Raw genomic sequence first — 18,791 nt, forward strand, 5'->3', positions numbered from 1 at the left:
CTGCAGGTCAGCCTGCTGACTGTTCACAGGGCTGTTCAGCCTCTCCACCACTGAGTTTTTGAAGCTCTGTCGTATAAAGCGTGGGGTTAAATGAGCTCCACTGAGGCCATCCTCCAGAACACCTGGGGTGCTTCTCAGAGCCTGATCAATAGCTGGGGTGGAGGTAAGCTGCTTCTGCTCTGCCCCCTCTTAATGGATTTTTTCTGTTCCCAAGGTGTTTATTTTCCATTCCTTTGGCTTTACATCCAAAGTGATTCTGAGCCTGTTTTTTCCAGATGCCTCTTTTGAAAACTGCTCACTCGAGCCATTGTACACGGCAGCTCCTATTTCAATCCACTGTAAGTTTGACAACAGTCTCTGCTGTCTTTATTTTCTCTTCCCTGTGGCTTTTTTTTCTTTTCAGAAATTTCTTTGTCACAGTCAGGTTGACAGTGGCCTACATCTTTGTTGGTTTAAAGTACATATGGTATTTGGACTGGTCTTTTATATATTTCTGAATTTCAACTACTTCCCTTTAAGAAACTACAGGCTGTCCTGAAGCTGCTGAAATAAATCACTTGAGTAAATGCTTTTTCTTCTTTTCTGCTGCCACTTTGGAACAGTAAGGACTCTGGCTAGATCCTTCCTCCCTATTAAAATCCAATGCAAAACTTCCACTAATTTGGAGGAATCATTTTATTGCAACACCCTATTGACCCATGGGGATAATTTTTTCCTGAAAGGATTTTACTGTATGTTTATGCTAAGTTTATCAGAAAAAGGTGCCCTTTAAAATTCAGGGCTGAGACCCCCGCTGCTTTGGAGATGCTGCCGTCCTTCATTAACTAATTTACTGGTTTACTGAAACCACAGACTCGTGGGGAACATTTCCGTGCCAGGCTTTCTCAATGGGCCGTTTGTGCAAGTAGGTGCTCGGTGTTGTAAGAGTTGCACAATCCAGCCCTTCAGATCCTGTAAGAATATCCTTTTACAAGCTCTAATATCAGAAGTACCTGCAATATTTGTACCTCTGTGCAGGTCTCTGTGGAAATGAAGGACTGTGTGTATGTGATGTTTACTGGGCAAACACCACGGCTTTAAACTCCTGCAAGTGAAACTGCTGTTATTGATTTTTCACTGTCCAAGACATGCCAAGAGCAAATACAAATACCTTACAGAATCTGGTTCTTACAATGCCATTTGGGTATAAATGTTTACAAGGACATGAGTAACAGGCAAAGAAATACGCGTGTGCCCAAAAGATGTCAAAGCTCTGTGTTGTCCCTGCCTTTGCTGATCTGGTTCAGCCAGGGAAGGAGCAGCGAGAGGCTGGCCACGCAGCCCTGCCCTGGTGCCCGGATCCAGGAGTAGGAAGAAGCCGGGCGTGGGGCTGAGGAGGCAGTTTGTGCTTTGTATCCGCTCTGTGTGCTGTGCACAAGCTTCGAGAGGAGAGCCAGCTAATGCTGTTCACTGTGGTGGCATCAAGATGTGTACGCTAGCCTGCTGGGAAAAGGTCCAAGACCATCAATTCATTTTCATTTCCCATGCAGCAGTTAGATGGTGAGAGTATCGATTTAATCTGAGAGCCAGAATTGACAAAGCCATATCCCCAGCTGCTGATCTGTAGCCATGTCCTTCGTGAGACAAAAAAGCACCTGGGAACTAGCTTTAAATGCAGCTTGTGTGGCTGCTTCGAGGAGGACGACGGTGAAGGTCAGTGCAGAGACAGGTGCTCTGGCGCAGCCCTCGCTGGGCTGGATGGATCCTGGACAGGTGGGGCATTACCTTGATTGTTGGGGTCAGCATACAAGAGTCTTTAATTTGGTCAAGGAATCAGGCCTGGCAGGGCTATATGACTTCAAAAGCAACTTTGGTTTTCTTCTTCCCTATCCTTGCTCAAATCCTCAGGTTAACATGATCTGAGGAGACGTGAAGTTCTGATTCAAAGCCCCACATCCTACAGCTGACATCCTTAGCGGCCCTGTCCCACGTGGAACACCAGTCTGTTGTCTGTGACGTGAATAAACACGTGGGGATCTCTGACCTTTCACTTGAGACACGCGTATGCCAGGGGAGAGGACAATCACAAGGCAGGGTGATGTCCGGTGCTGCCTTTCATTTGGCTGGTCCGACTGGCAGCGGCACGGGCGTCAGCAAGGAGTGTTGATACTCTGGGTACTTCAAGTGTCTGTACAAACACCTTCACTAATGTGACTGCACACACAGGAACCCCACCTTCACTTGCTGGGAGGTGGCTCCCATTCCCCCTGCCAAGGGATTTTGCAATTTTTTTTGTGTAACTTGGACAGAAAATGGTATTTTGTTTATTCTGTGATTGGAGCTTTCACTTTCCTTCCCTTGGTATACATCTTGGAGAGTTTATACATCTTAATGAAATTATGCAAAAGGGAGGGAGGGGTTGCCCAGAGGAAACAAGAAAGGAAAAAAAACACAACAATATAAGCATCTAGAAATAACATGGGAAAGCAGAAGTGTGAGCTGGTTTAACCCCCATGGTTCATGGGGCAGCCATCTTACAAACAGCCCCCAAAACAGAGGGAGCTCAAGCAGGCCTTTGCACCTGGGTGCGAACGACCCAAGCGCTGGGGTCCGGTTTTGGGTTTTGCACATGGTGTGTCATCTCCAGCGACCGCAGCAGAGGTACTTCAGTGACATGGTGGCAGCAGCACGTGGTTGGTTGTGTGGAACACGCTATCTGGGGGCGTTGTTCCCTCTTATGTGCCTCTTCTTAGCAAAAGCAGGTGAGAAAAACTGCCTTTGAAGCCCCTGTCTCCCCTGGTGCTCACTTCTGCCTTTCAGGTGGCCCTTTCACGGGAGCTGATTCAGCGACCCGTGTGGCTGCGCATAAACTGCGTGACAGGGTGAGAATTTAAAAAGCCCTCCAAAAAGGCGTGTGTGCACAGAGGTGCAGAAAGCCTGGTTTGTGCATCTGTACTCCTGTCTGTGATGGCTGCTGGAGGAGGTGGGGTGCACTTAATGTGCTCCTGCATTGGGACCACAGGCAGCGACGCTGGCTCAGGAGGCACATGCCTCTGGAGCACGGAGCTGAAGGAAATCCATGTTTCACTGGGACTTTTAAGAGGCAGCCAGCACTGCTTTTTTTGTCACCTTGAATTGAATAGGAAGTGGAACGCGTGCAGCGTGAGCAACAGACTGCCGTTATCTCCTTCTCTTCCAAATTCTACAGGATTCTGCATAAGATCCATAATTTTTTGCAAAACTGTGCATTGGTTCCCCTATTGTAGCTTATTTCCAGTAACCTGGAAATAAACTGTTACACGAAGGTTTGACTTTATCCCACTGGGTACACACTATACCATAAATCCGGCAAAAGCAGATGACAATTTTCCCTTCCTGCATTATGGGAATATTCCTTCTGCAGACCAGCTCCTTCAGGGGTACTTACAAGCATAACACAATTTAATGAGAAAATGCTGAGCATTGGCATGGCGGGATATATTGAGCCACATGGAAATTGTTCTTGAAGCAGACTACATTGGAAATATGGGGAAAAAATATCTGAAATGTTATGTCAACCAGTATGTTGACATTCTGGTGATTTTATCATGGATCTTGTAATACCTAGTATTTGCTGAACACCTCTAGAATCTGACTCAAGAGAGCACAGAAACCTGAGCTTTAAATAACAATAATAATGATAAGTTGAAAGTGAGAAAAATGTCGCTCAGAGTCACAGAGAAAAGCTCAAGAATGAAACCCAAGAACAAAGCTTCAGAAAGTGACATTCGAGTACAAATAAATATACCATTAATTTTCTTCTCTTTTTTTTACTTATTTTTAAAGTTTGTGCCTTAAAGGCAGTTTTGAGGATGGAGGCACAAGAGCATGGGCAGCTCTTGGCTTTTTGAACAATTATTGGAGGGAAGCCTACATCCTAAAATCTTCTAAGCTTGTGGCAGCATGGAAGAAAAGCAGCTATGGTCTCTTCTATCCATTTCCCTACAAAACAGCAGTAACAAATATGTTATCACATGCCCCTAAATGCCCAGAGAGGGAAGACAGGGTGTCAGACTGAACACTGCAGCCTGCTGTAGGTTTTCTGCTGTTCCCATGGCAGGAACGAGTTTTCAATTTCTGAACAGATCTCTTGGGGGAGATTGCCTGGAGAAAGTCCCCACCCATCTGGTGTCCTTCTCTTCAGACTTCTCTTTTTTCTTTCTGCAACAAACCCATGGATTCGTCTATAAAACCCATTTTCACAAGGAGGACTAGAGACCAAGATCTTTGGTCTTAAACGTCTCAGCCACTTGAGCTGTATGCAAAAATCAGCCAGTTTATTTTTTTGCTAGAAGAAGACAAGTGCCTTCACGGCTCTTGTGTTCAGCCTTCTTGTCTTCAGTCACAATAGCAGTGTCTTAGTTAATGGTGACTTTTATTTTAAAGGGAAATGTATATAAGCGTGTTTTTATATTCCGAGATAAGTGTCTGACTGCTGCTGTGTGCTGCAAGTGTTATTTATCTTCATGGTTTTATCTTCTTGAAACCTCACAGTTCCTTGTACATGCTTCCATCTAAAAAGTGTTTCAAATGTATATGGTCAAACTTTCTAGGAAAACAGTGTGAATGAACTCTTGCTGTGAATGGCACATTGCTATGTCAGCTACTCTGTGTGTGAGAGAGGTAATGTGCACAAAATCTGCTTAAATGCAAAGTTTCTTGTGAGGGAAAAGTTACAGGGTTTGTGCCCTTTCTGGTACGTAAGTACATACACAGAAGGTTTGAAAAACATTTGGTATGGATATGTATGCTTGTGTTAGTTATGTCTTGCTTGTCTTTTGTTGTTGTTGTTGTTGTTTTTGAAGGGCGGGGGAAGTATAGGCAGAGGTATGGGACAGGCATCTCTAATGTGGGAGTTAATAGTCCGCTGGCTGAAGTGCTCCAGGATGTTGATGGGCTGGCTGACAGTGCACGGACAATGAGCAAGGACAAGTCTGGTTCTATCTTTGCCTAGGGTACTTATGCAGCTGTGAGTTGCCCGGTGTGGAGCATATAGGGCAAAAAGCCCAGCTGAGTCCTACCCACCTTCAGCAGCACTCTCCTGCAAGATTAGATAACACTAGAGCTGGCCTCCAGGGAGGGTAAAGGAAAAGTTGTAAACCTAAAAAGCAATAGGCATAATTGCTCATAAATATTTGTATGCAAGAAAAGTAAAGCACTTCACTGATAGTTTGCCAATTACTAATAGGTTGCTCTGCAAATATCCTGTTTCCCCTAGGGATGTATGATAATGAAGCTGGTATCCTCTTTTTCCAACCAACCAGCTGCTGGAAATTATGCCAGAATCAAACCAAAGCCTGAAGTGGGTTCTGCTACCCTCACTTCTGTGTGTCATTGTGACCCCAAAGTTGCAGCAATTGCTCTTTCTGGTGAGTGCCTGCTGCTGCTTGAGAGGCTGCCGAGGCACCGGCGGGGCCATAGCAGCACATGAGCTCCAGCAGGTCTGTGCTATGGCACATCTGAAAGTTTCTAGTCGTTCCTGTAAAGGGGCTATGCGAAGAAACTTGTTAAGTTAGCTTTTCGTCTGTATTCTGAGGTGTTTTTTGTCTGTTTGTTTGTTTGTTTTCTGTAGGTAATGAGTAACGTGATTAGGACATTTCTGGATGTTTCCGCTCCCTCCTGCTGAATTTTGGGACTTTTTTTTATGCTTGTGCTGTACGATATATATGTACAGAAGCCATAATATTTCAGCTTCGGAAATATCATAGTATGGCTCTGATTTCTGCTGTGATGACAGACATTAGAGCCCACTGAAATCAGCGTGGCTCTGGATGGTTACCATGGTTCTTCAGCTAGGCTCAGATGGAAGGATCTGCTTCTGTGTTAACATGTTAGAAGAAACAAAGGGAACTGGATTTTGTATTCTATAAAGAATCAACAGTGTTCTCATGTTCCTGTCCTGTTCCCCATTGTCCTAAAATGCAAAGAAGGCCGTCTCCTGAAAATGTCACGTGTCAGCATGTATTTTAATATGTATATAAATATATTCCACTGCTGTGAATGCTGTTGTAGCACCACTGGGTAGGTTGTAGAGATGAGTTCCTGTAGATTTAAACATTATGTCAATCACACCTCCTCAAAGCAGAGTTAAGAGACAGACAGCTTTCATCAAAGGCCAGAAGAGCATCTCCCTATACCAGTACTGCCAATAAGATTTAGATCAACTCCACTGCATTGAAATACAGTGGATTTGCTACCATGGGGTCTCCAAAATTGCGAGTACCTGTTTGCTAGCCACAGTTAGCTGCAACTGATAGGTAATTTACACAATTTCCTTAGGTTTTAGACAATACTTTAAATGAAAGGGTAGTAGAAAACAACACTTGGAAAGAGGAGGAGAGGGAGTGGGTAGTTACAGTACCGAACTACAGAAGAACTTTATTTCACAATAACCGTGCTGCTGTGTGTGGATAAATCACTGATTGTTCTCTTATCCCTGTACTGCTATGAAGAATTTACCAAAAAAAAAAAAAAAGCCACCAAACCAAACCAGAAAAACAAGGAAGCAGCAGAACATGAATTCAAGAGCAGAATGGGATTGCACAGGGAGATTCTGCACTGAACTGAAACATTCATGTTTTGGACCATCAAGAACGAATGAAGTACAATACAGTTCTGTTCCCTGTCTCTTTTTATGTCTCCATTTTGTTTGGCTTTGCTTAGCTTAGATTTTTCCTTTTTGGAGTCCTGCAGGGAGAAAAGAAGGAGCCTTTGTTTTAAAAAGACTCAGACCAACAGTGGGCCATTGATCATAATTAAGTCTAAAATAATACTCTTTTGCTGACCTGTTTGTATTGAATCCAAAGAATTGTATGTTATACCTGCTGTAGCCTCGGTCTGCCCCCAGATCCAGTTTCTTCTCCCTGAGCTGCTGGTTCTGGGACAATAACTTTAAAATCCCTAATATATCCGTGTTTGCAGGGTTGCATGTGAAAGCACCTCCTCCTCTGTCTGATGTCTGGAGTGCTAATTTGGTACTAGAACGATTTCTTCATCATCAGATGTTCTCCTTGTCATGTGCCCTCCGTGACAGACTGCAGTCCCCATAACAACCACCTCGGTTGTCAATAACTTCCTCAGATGGTGAAATGACCCATAGGATAGCAGTAATTCTCATAATAACATTTGGGGGTTGCGTACAATTTATATGTAACCGTGCCATAATGTGCATTGACCCAATTCAGAGCTTCCTGAAGTCTATATGAATGTCTGTGCTGATTTCGGTGATCACTGGTTTCTTCAGGGACTACACCTAAGCTTTCATAGCCAGATTTTTAGTATAACAAAATATAGAGGTTTAACCCTGTGACATTTGGCAGTAAGCAAAAGAGAAGTATGTGTTCTTGTAATTTGATTTTCAGTTATTACTGTTAATGTCCTGTTGAATTTTCCTTAAATGTGTTTTGCATCTCCTATTGCATTTATTTTCCAGGATGCTCTAATGAGTAAATGTGCTGATGGATTAGTCACTGAACAAATGTGCTTTAGCAGAATACTGAAGAGATTCACAAGAAGATGCCTCTTTTGGCATCAAGTCCTACAAATGGGGAGTGTTAGGTGCCTTGGTCCTACTTTTACCCATTTTCAGTCTGTCAGGACACACTTAGTGCATTCCTTAGCAGCTCATCTTGCAGCATGCACGGAATTCCTTAAGCAGAGATGAGTCTTTAGTTTTGACTGTTGCTTGTTTCAGGCCACCTGGGAGAATCAGTTTATTCCCACTGTATTTGTAGTGTATTGTTACCTAGGATAGCTTTTGGCTTCCGTGCACATATATGCATTTGTTTAATTCCTCACATTTACATTATTTTGCATAGAGCAAAATGTATACAGCTGTGCCCTTGCATTTTCTTGCATGGAGAAAAAATCTTCAAATTTCGAAGATTGTGGTAAGGGGTTTGCAGGCCTTTGGCAGGCTTACTAAGACAGACGGCCCATGGCACTCCCTGCAGGTGCCCTCCAGCAAAACTGCTTGTACTGTACATCTGTGCACAGATCTGCTCATTCCTGTTCACGAGCACAAGGCCACAGATCAGGCTGAACAGCTAGTGTCTAGTAGAGCAAGAAAGGTTGTAGAAAAGGGGCTGCTATGTTGCAAACATGAGACATACAACCGTGAATGTAAAGGAAAATTCCCACTGTGTAAACCTCATATTGAATGCAAGAAACTTGTCTGGTTTGCACAAGGGTGCACGTGTAAAGGGATGGGTGCACAAACACGTCTATATGTGGACTGTTTGGCCCTAGAAATCACTCTGCTGTGCCCAAGCATAATGTATCCTTGGCTGAGAAGTCAGCGGTGAGGCTGGACGAAAGATTTCCTTTGGCAGGGAATAACCATTTTCTCTGCGTGTATTTCTCTGGTGATACTGAGGGAGAAACAGGAGACGAGATTTAGCAGAGGAGAGCTCATCAGGGAAATCTGCAGGCTACAGTGCTTTTTGCTCAGCTGTATCCAAAGTCTGTGGCTCAAGTATATTCGCATCTGCTGCCATCCAGAGCTTGGGGAGGGAAAATGTCTGACTGCTGTGTCAGACTCAGGTTTTAGCTTAATAAAAAGCTTGGACTCTGGACCTACGTGAGTCAAACCTTCCTTTCCCAAAATGGGGCTTTTATTACTTTTCAGATGCAGAGAAATTGGCAGGTTTTGATCCAAGCCTGTTAGCTACCGAAGAATGAAGGAAGACCTGTTTCCCTGACAAAATCAAAAATCAAGAGGTAGTGACTTTGCCCACCATTACAACCAGAAAGTGTGTCTCTAGCTTGTCCTCAGAGCCAACTCCTTAGTTTTTTTGTCAGATCTGCTCTCTGCTGCTCTCTCACATAGTCCTCCCACCCCCGTTCAGGAATGTATAAAACATTAAGAAGCTACAAGGAACGAAACATTTCTCAGCATGTGAGTCTCACAAAGATCTTTGGTTTTTGTTGCATGATGTATGTATTTGTTTTTTTTCTTCTCTCAAACCTTTGGCTATGGGAGGAGAAAAGTGGTGTCTTACAACTAGCTTGAATTGAATGAAGCCTGTGTTTACATTTAGCCTGTTTCAGCGTTTCAATGCAGCCTGTAACAGAAACTACAACAGCTTGTCCTGGGATTCACGGATGAATTGGTGTTAACGGTAGGTTGATCGAAGGGGACTTTTACAGGGCGGATACTGCTTAGTTGAGTTCTGTTGCCTAAGGAAGGCTACACTTCAGCACAGGATTACTTGTGTTCGCTATTTTGGGAGGAAAGAGTGAATATCGAGGCCTATTCATAGCTATTTATGATGCTCTTCCTGGGGAGGCCTCGAGGCAGCCCAAGGGGCCACTGTGGGTGGTGCAGCCATGTCAGGAGCCAGGACGAGGGGACAGCGCAAGTACTCCTCTGTGTAACATCACCGAGCTGCTTCCCAAATACAGCCATGTAAGAGATGGGCACAGCCATATGCTCACACAAAGCAGCAGCAGCCCCTGTTGTGGGCTGGCACAGGACAAGGCTCCTCACTCCGCACCGCTGTGGAGCCGCGGGGAGTCGCTCCCGCCAAGCACTGCCTGGCTTCCAGCTCAGGGTAAGGGCACAATTTGGTCCTCGTGTACTGAGGGCAGCATTTGCTGCCGTCGCCCCTTATGTTTTCGCCGAGGCCAAAGGGCGTGTGGCAGGAAAGAAAGCGTTGGGACTACAAAAGGCGTGGCAAAGACGCGGCTGTTTCACGGCCGATAACCCCGCTGCGCCTTCAAGCCAGATAAGGCCCGCTGCCATGACGCAAAATGGCGGCTGCCAGCACCTAACATGGCCGCCGCGCAACCTCCTCCCTCGTGACCCCGCCGATCCGGGCGCCGGGCGCCGGCGGCTTCGGGCGGCCGGGGCCCCTTTCTCCCTTCGGGCCGCGCCGCTCACGTGATGCGGCGGCCGGGCCAATCGGCGCGCTCCCCGGCGGCGCGCAGGCCCCGCCTCGCCTCGTTGTGGCGGAGGGCGCCATTGCCAGCCGCGGCCGCCAGCCGCCGGGAGCGGGGCCCGCCGCCATCATGGACTACGGGGAAGGTGAGCGCGCGCCCCGCAGCGCCGGGCAGGGCCCGGCCGCGTCTCCGCACGGCCGCGGCCGCCTCGCTCCGCGCAGGGCGCTCCCCCTCCCTCCCTTCCCCGCACACACCTCCTCGCCCTCCTCCTCGCCGCCCCTCCCGGGCCGGGGGAGCTGCGGCGGCCGTCGGCGGGCGGGCTGCGCGGGAGGAGGAGGAGGGCAGAGGAGGGCTGAGGGGCCCCAGGGGCCCTCCCGGGGCCGGGCGGGCGGGCGGGCGGCGAGGGCGGGGGGCGAGCTGAGGCGCCCGGGGGGCGCGGGGCGAGCGGGGGGCGAGGGGGAGGGGTGCGGGGGGGGGGGGGCGGCGGCGGCGCGGGCAGGGCCGGGGGGAGCTCGGGGCGAGCTCCGTGAGGGGGTCGTGGCAGGAGAGCCGCCAGCAGGGAGAGCCGCCTCTCGGCGCGGCTCCCGGTGTCTCCCCTCCAGCTCTCGCTAAGCACTAAGTCATTCTCACTGACCCATCCTCTCCAGCTGAAGACAGAGATTGGAGGTTCCCAGATACCCCCATGCATTGTGGTGTGAACATGCCCAGTGGGTCAGTCTCAGGTATGAGCTATAAATACGTCTAACCTCTAAAAAGCGTTGGGGCTGAACGGTCAGTGTTGCCAAAGATGTTAAAAAGGGTTATTGAAAGTACGTAACGTGGTGTGGCTGCACATGTTGTTTTCTGGAGGAGTTGTAACTGGCGGGGAGTGAGACTCGGTTCTCGTCTTGGGCATGTCAGCATGAGCTCCTGCACATTCCGAGTCCGAACGAAGAGGTGTTGGAGGAGTGGGGATGGGAGGGAAGGCAGACGTCACTTACGATGTTGCTGTTTGCATACATCGGTATTTTATTTTCTCATGGACTACTATATTTGATTCGTGCTGCTTAGATTGAAAAGAAAGCAGCAGAAACGGGGTCAGAGAATGTTTCCCTCTCCCACGCGGGCATGGGAAAAGAACCTAGATTTTCTTTTGTAATTTACTTTAAGTAAGGGTGTGGGAAGGAATATAAAAAGCATAAAAATAAATGCGGTAGAGCAAATGTTAGCTTTTGTTTATACGCTGTTAAAATACCTGCAACTGAAAAGAATACAGATTTTATGGGTAAGGTTATAAACTTAGCAAGACTCAAGAAGTGTTTTGAAATCTCTTGTCAGCATGCAAACAAGTACCAAAAGGATGTTAATGTATCAATATAAAACTTTTACAATAAACTGTACCTAAGCTTTATTTACAGATGTCACCAAATAAGTATTTGCTATTGGATCTCTTCATACACTTGCTGGCCGTTACATGGAAATAACATGGATTACAGAAGCATCTGTGATTGCAGTATGACCGTTTTCGTGATACACTCCTTGAGTCTTAGCTCTTTTGCCAACAATAGTGTTCTGGATTTATTTTTTTCAGAGTAAAATAAATAATTAAAAACTCTGGACTTGTTTTTTTAAATCTTCTGTATTGATTTCTAATTAAATGTCCTTTACGTATTTAGTAGAAAATAGTAGATTCTTCTTAAGTTGCAATTTAAATTCTTATTGGAACGTTAACTGTAGTCAATAACCAGAACCTGCTTTTCTGATATCTGATGACAGCAGTATTAAAATGAATCTAGGCTCATCCTATGATAAGTAAATGAAACATATTGTACAGGTAAACTATTACTTTCATGTACATCTGTAAGAATCTTTGTGATAATTGTTTTATGTTATTTATATTTATTCAACAAGTTTAATTATGATGTTTGCAGGTTGAAACATTTGATATTAACGTTTGTGCATTGCATGTACGTTAGTAAGTAATGGACAAGCCTTTGTTTTACCCTGATTCTGTACAGTGGGCTAAAGGCTATTTTGTAGAGGTCCAGTAGATGGCAACAGAGGATGAATGTTGAGCGTTTTCTTCTTTGCCCAGTTCTTGGCTAAGTTCTTCCTAATGGAAATTTTTAGCCGATTTGAAGTGTGCTTTTTGTTGGACGGCTGATGGTGGCTGTGATTCCACCGTTGTCCCTTGCTGATGACTTGGTTTGAGGCACAGATGACATAGCCTGTAGAATAAACTTTGTGACAATATATTGAGGTTTTGGTTACTGTAATCATTGTTCATTTAATCTGGAAAGGAAAATGGCTTTTGCTGCAAATCCTAAAATTCATCTAGTTGTTGGATTGGTGCCTTGTTTTGCATGGGACTCAGTGTGTTAAATCTTCTGTATGTATTGACAAAGTTGGGATCTTTAGGTAGGCATAAATTTTATGAAAAATGCAATGTGTCTGGAAAAAATGCAGCTTACAGTTGCACAATGGATCCTTAAGTTTGTTGTTGTCATAAATTACAAATGAAAAATATTCTGGGCAACTATAGCTTGTTTCAAGCCTGTAATTCTGTGTTTTTTTTTTTCAATTATTTTGAGATTGATAATAAGTTTTACTAAAGTTTTAAGTTTTTTTAATTCATGATTCATTAATGTAAGATCTTTCTCCGTTCTTTCATCCTCCTAGGCTTCTTACATGTTCCATGTGGAGAATGCTATTGGAAATGATTTCGCTTCTTGTGCTGTGAATGTTTTCAATATCCTCTAATCTTTAGCTTTTTCTTTAAAAGTGTCAGTGTCTCATAGAGTCCTCTGTACCAAGGGAACCTGATTCTTATCTACTACGTTTAACTTCCTAGTTCTTTTCCTAAGGAAAACAGATTTTTCTTCACCGTATAATGAGAAGTCATCTTGCAGCAATTTTAAGTGATCTCTCCTCTAGATCAGGCTTTTTCTTTTTTCTTTTTTTTTGTTAAACTTCAGGAATGCATATATGTTAACATTTTAATTTGTAAGTTGATCGCTTCTTTAAGTGGCCTATGTTTTTTGATTTTAGGGGTAATATATTTTTTCCCCTTTGTCACAATTTTTCTCCCTTTCTCCAAGAGCATTTAGATATGGTTTAGAAATGGAAAATGGAATATTTCTGTTCTGTTTCTGTACTTTAGTTCAGCAGCTCGTTCATCAACACTGTGTGCAAGAAGCTGCAGATACCAAAACGTGATTTATTCCTTTAACAAACTCTTTGTTTCAGATACTTCAACTGTGTCAAAGATTTGGTTTATTTTAAACTTCAGGAGCAACTATGAACCATTTTTTTTCCCTCTCTGAAGTATTCATAGATACACAGGATACTTCTTCAGAGGTTTCTTTGCTGAACAGTTACTTTTTAAACTTCAATGAAACAGAAGTACCAAACTTCTCAGTTGTTTTGGGTTCGAAGCACTGCAATACAATTTCTAGCTGCTTTTTTCCTAGCATTTGAGTACACATTCTCTTAACGTGTGAAATATTTTCACATTTAGTTTGAGCAGTGTATGCAGTCATCTTCTGTGCATCTCCACCAGCAATGAGAGCCTGAGCTAACACAGAAGTGAATGGGGAGCAGGCTATAGGCTGAGAAGATTGTTCTGTACAGACACAGCTTTTTTTTTTTGTGCTCCACGTCTGTCTCTCTCGCTTTAGTGAGTAGAAGAAGAAGAATCAAAAGTGTGAAAGAGGCCAGCGCAAATAGATTTGTATGTTGGTTGTCAGGTTTGTGAACTAATAGGCTATTTGCCTTGAGACTGTAATAATTAAATCTGTGCAAGTGATTCTCATTCAGGTATATTCAGTGAACGCTTATTGCCTTCTTGTACATTTATTTTCTCTTTTCCCCTTTTAGAATAAAGCCTATCTGGAGAACAGACTGAAAGTAAAGAAAAGCTCTACTTGAAGAAATATTACACTGCTTATTTGAATGCAATATCTTTGTCAAGTGCTGGGCATGATTCATAAAGTCTGTAAATTTTTGACTAAGTTTGCAGCTGGCAAAATGATCAAGTGGGAGGCCAGTGGTTGGGACAATAGGTTACTGCTCAGCAATCTGGAACAGTCAATGAAGAAGTTGGAAGATGATGGTAAAACCAACTCGATTAGGTCAGGTTGTAGATGCTTCTGTTTCCCACCTCACCTCATGTGTGTCACACTGTCCGTTTGGGGGTGTGGAAGGAATAGTACGAGTGCCCCTTTGGTATATTTAAAAGTCTTGGCTGATTAGTTGCGTAGGGACTTTCTGAGCTGCAGTCGAAGTCTTAGTGTTTGACATCCTTTGAATGTCTTGTCAGTGGATTTATCCAAGTCCTTTCTTAAATCCACGTAGGTTTTTGATAACATCTTGTCACAGGGCAGTGCTGGGACTTGGAAATCTATTGTGAAAAAGCATCCAGTTCATTTTTTAAGCTTTTTTTTTTGGAAGTTTTGTTTGCTACCTCTAGTTTCTTGTAGTAGAAAACCACAGGTGTAATAGTTTGTCACTTTGTTCCTGTTGTATCCCCCTGTTAAACCTTTTCTAAGAGAAACATACTACAGTGTAGGTAAATGCAGTGCTGCGAGTCTGGGCAGGAGGAGTAAATTGGTCAGTTAGGGAACAGGAATTGCTGCGCTAAGGGCAGTGACTTGAAGATTAAGGGAATGGCAGCCACACTGCTGATGTTACAGGTATCCTTGCTGATCCAAGAGTAGCACGAACCTTGGATGAGTAAAGAGAGCATTGAATAGAAATAGACATCAGATGCTGTCCTGGGAAGCGTATTTTAATATTTGTTTTTGTGCTAAAATTTTTAGAAAAAAAAAACACAGCACCTTTATTTGAAGCTATGCTTCAAACCGTTTTTTGGAATAGTTCTTTTGCATGTGAATGTGAAAGTTGGTGGTGTTCCCTCCCCACACTCGTCACTCACTGTACTAGAATCAGATTGTGATGGCAGTGATCTTGACAATGCGTTTTGTTCTTCCTTGTTGAATGATGTGATTAGCCTGTTTAACCTAATTACCTTTGTGCCATCGCAGGGCCTGTAGATAATAGGGAGCAGGATAAACTGAGGTGAGTTATTGGTCCCCTTCAGGCGGTTTTCAGGATGTCAGTGTCTTTTGATTTGATAAACTGCACTTAAAAAAATACTTCGGATCTGAGATGAACATAAGATCAGCTAAACTTAATTTTTGCAAAGCTCTGGAATTCTTTCTATTGACTACTTACTCTTCTTACATGCCTGCATCTTTATGTAGGCAGTCTTTAGGGTATTGTCCTAGATTAGGTGGTAGATCACTCACACCAGAGGGGAATATTAGATACTCGTATTAGAAGGTTCAGCAAGTTCCTTAAAGAGTAACATCCTACAGCTTAGACTGATATCATGTGATGCTACATGATTACTATTTTGAGAAGTCTTTTCTACTTTGCTCAGTCTTTATTGTACATCCCAAATATGGGGTGATGCAGTGCGACTTCCAAGTTCTAGAAATACCATCCTCAACTTTTTAGAAAGTACCTATGGTCACTAAAAGGAAAACAAACAAACAAAGCAGCAAATCTTAGTTGGAGATTCTATTTGAGCTTGTTAGGGACATCTGTAACAGTGAAATACTCAGCGAAGTACCATTTGCAATTTTCTTTGCAGATGTAAGAAAGTAAATTGCAATGGCTGTCTGGTCTAACAAAATGCAGTTACAAACGGGAAATAGTGTATATACTTGCTTTCATCACTACGGTTACTTTCACAAAACTAATAGGCACACAGAATTACTATGTTTCATTAAGTGGGAAATATTTTATTACTTTGAGTGGGCTTATTGTCCTGTTCTGGAAAAGCCTTGGAAATTTTTTTTGAAATGTAGGAAATAGTGGACAAATCTTCGTGTGGTTATATTTTTATTCTTTCTGTGTTCACTGATTTTCCTTCTCTACCTTACCTTTTTAATGAGGCTTGACTTGACAGGCTTTCTTTCTATTACCCAGAAGTTAGTGTTGGTCAGTTCTGGGAAACAGTTATGGCCACTAGAATGGTGATGTGGTGCAAAGTGTGCATGTTACAGGAAGGCTGTGGGTCATGTTCCTTATGCGGATCTACGTTGTTGTCTTAGAGCTTTGATTTGTTGTGTGGTTATTTTAACCATACTTTTATATAGGACTTAGAGCGTTGAGGAGAAACTTGGTTCTTTTGGCAGACTTCCTTACTAGATACAAAGGTGTCATGAAGTGACATCAGCTCAGCTATGACGTACCACCACCTTAGTAGAGTTGGTCACCTGCAACTCAGTGGTGCTGTGGTGGTTTTTTGTTGGTGCTAGAAGGGAGAGTTTGATTGGAGCCTGTATGCAGCGTCTGCATTGCAGCGTGACATGGGTTGTAACCTTGAACCAGTGTCTCTGTCAACTTATGAACGTTTTTTTTGTGGCATTGTTATAGCCAGGTGTCTGGACTGTGTGTGTTATCAAAGGGAGGAAGTGGTCATCATTCTTGACTAACTTCTGATGCTCCGCATCAGGCTCTTTCCATTTAGTTGTCTTAACCTGCGTCTGAATTCCAGCTGACAGAACAATAATCCTGACCTGTCCATTACTGACAAAAAATGTCATCTTCATTTCAGTTAAGAGGTTCTCTGATGATGACAAAGACACACGGCTTCCCTCAGCACATTGTTGAAATTGATTCACAACTGAGAGTGCTGTATTTTGTTTGTAAGCTCTGTGGCAGGTTAAACATTTTACTTAAGAATTTAAGCTAGAATACTTAATAAGACTTCTCTCTTGCTTTCTTTATAAACATTTTTCTGCTCTTTTTTAGACATGGACCGTGATTATGGGCATGGAGGCTATGGTGGCCCACGATCCATGGACTCTTACCTTAACCAATCCTATGGGATGGAGAGTCATGGAGGTGGAGGCGGAGGAGGTGGTGGTGGTGGTAACAGGTAAAATAATCCTTCAGTTGTCCCAAGAATTGATCAAATACGATTTAAGTTTCACTCATTCTGTTTTCTAACTTAAGTGTTCCTGAGGCATGTTGTTATGATTTTGTATGAACACTTCCGTTCTGAGTCTTCATGTTCATTAACTACTGGCAAATCTTAAACTGTAAGAGCTAGATTATTGTAACAATTAGCATTTTTGTGGAAAAGTTTGACACTGAAACAATATGTCTGTGACTGAAAATGGAACAAGCTTTATTTTTTGGTAACGGTTAGTAATTTATAACTGATTGGCCTGACATACTGTTTCTGACATAGCAGACTAGACCTAATTGGTTTAGTGGCTTAGACTGAATCTATCAACATTCCGTTTTCAAGGAACATTTAGGGTATGTGCTCTTTGGTTTGAATGTGCAGTGCTTAAATGGTCTTGGTATTGAATCTGAAAGTCATGTCCAGATTATTTCTTTGGCAGGTACTGATTACACTAAAAACTGTGTGCATGTTCTGGGCTGCTTTGCAAGATGGTTTAGTCTAAAAGTAAAATTTCTGAGGCAGTGGTCTTAAAGTTGTGTATTTAATGCTAGGATGTTATTCCCGTTGCTCTTTCAGATAAAAACACTAGGGAACAGCTGATTTGATTTATCTTTTAATATCACATTTGAAATAGCATGCTTTTCAGAGTAGTGATTCTATCTTGGAGGAAATGAAACGTGAAGAAAACTTAGGTAACCTGATGGTTTTCTTGTGTGCGCCCTTGAATTCTTGTCTGGCTGTAGCCAGACTACTGTATGATTCTTCTTTGTAGTCACTGTAGCGCAAGGACAGAACTAAGTAGGGAGGCTAGAGAAATGTTGTGTTTTGCTGCATGGTTCTGTTAAACATTTTAGTTCATTATAATTTGTTTAATGATGAACATAAGATTTACTTGAAAGTCTGAGCAGAGATTGAGGAATGAGCTGTACCTACCATACAGTAATCTGCATATGATTGAGTTTCAATGACTACTTGAACATGGAAATGTCTCTTGCCATGTAATGTTAATATTGTACATGGACTCCTTTAGATAGCACTATTTTCTGTTTACTTCTCGGTCTTCCAAGACTAAACATATTTTAAAATGAAGGCATTCAATTTATTATAGATCCAGGCAGAACTTTGAGTCTGTTCTGGTTTATATTTTATCAGTCAAGGGGCTGTCTTTCCCAACTCCTGCTCAATTACCTGTTATAACCCTGTAGGAACACTAATGTGTTTCCCTTCTAACTGGGTACAAATACTGATGATTTCCAGCCTGACTCCTGCTAAAGTAAATCAGACTCATAGTAAATAGCTAAAGATTTCAGCTCCTTGTTACTATACTTAGAAACTTCAAGGACTGTTTTTGTTTCCACTGTGCGTGTATTGAGATAGACTTTCAAAATCCGGAGTTTCTAGACTTAGTGGTCTGCAAGGAAAAGATATATGTGCATCGAAGATCACAATCTCTGATTGGGTGACTGAATATTGCAGGGAAGATGATTTCCAAAAAGTATAAACATGCATGGAAGAGCACTTACGTTTTCCTTTAAAATTAGAATTCTGGGGTGTTTAAGACTCACAACTGTACCACTAAAAATTGATATTTTTTTTAACTCTCAGTTGAGAACTAAGCCGCCTTTTAACTGCTGTTTAACTGTTAAAATATGAGGGCATGATTTTGAAGAAAGGACAGTTTGACTAGCCTGTGAATGTCTGCAGGTCATTATTTTCGTGAGACTAGGGCTGGGCTCTAATAATATTTTAGTAAATGTTGCTGAAAATTTTAATTGAATGAAGTTCAGGCATACTGAACTTTAGAATTGTTTGTAGAAAAAATGGCTCAGATAGCTTTCTATCTGGTCATAGTGTCATTTGCCCAGCCCTAATCAAGATTAAACAATAACACAACTGTACCGACCAGTATAGTAATAAATTGATTTTAGTTGATAAA

General features: G+C 42.9%; 1 protein-coding gene across 3 annotated transcripts in view; it reads left to right on the forward strand.

Moving 5' to 3' along the window:
• ZNF326 (zinc finger protein 326) overlaps nucleotides 1–18,791 on the forward strand; it is an 80,415-nt gene that overhangs the window by 46,125 nt on the left and 15,499 nt on the right. The window contains exons 1-3 of one of the 3 annotated variants that reach the window (XM_080603056.1): nucleotides 9,889–10,042; nucleotides 10,545–10,619; nucleotides 16,696–16,822. In XM_080603056.1, coding sequence (XP_080459182.1) covers nucleotides 10,027–10,042; nucleotides 10,545–10,619; nucleotides 16,696–16,822 — 218 coding nt within the window. In that variant the 5' untranslated portion in view covers nucleotides 9,889–10,026. Of the gene's footprint in view, nucleotides 1–9,888; nucleotides 10,043–10,544; nucleotides 10,620–16,695; nucleotides 16,823–18,791 lie in introns of those variants that run through there. The other 2 variants (XM_080603054.1, XM_080603055.1) reach the window with 2 other exon arrangements.

This window comes from Anser brachyrhynchus (genome assembly GCF_964034855.1).
Source record: "Anser brachyrhynchus genome assembly, chromosome: 8".
Classification (NCBI taxonomy): Eukaryota; Metazoa; Chordata; class Aves; order Anseriformes; family Anatidae; genus Anser; species Anser brachyrhynchus.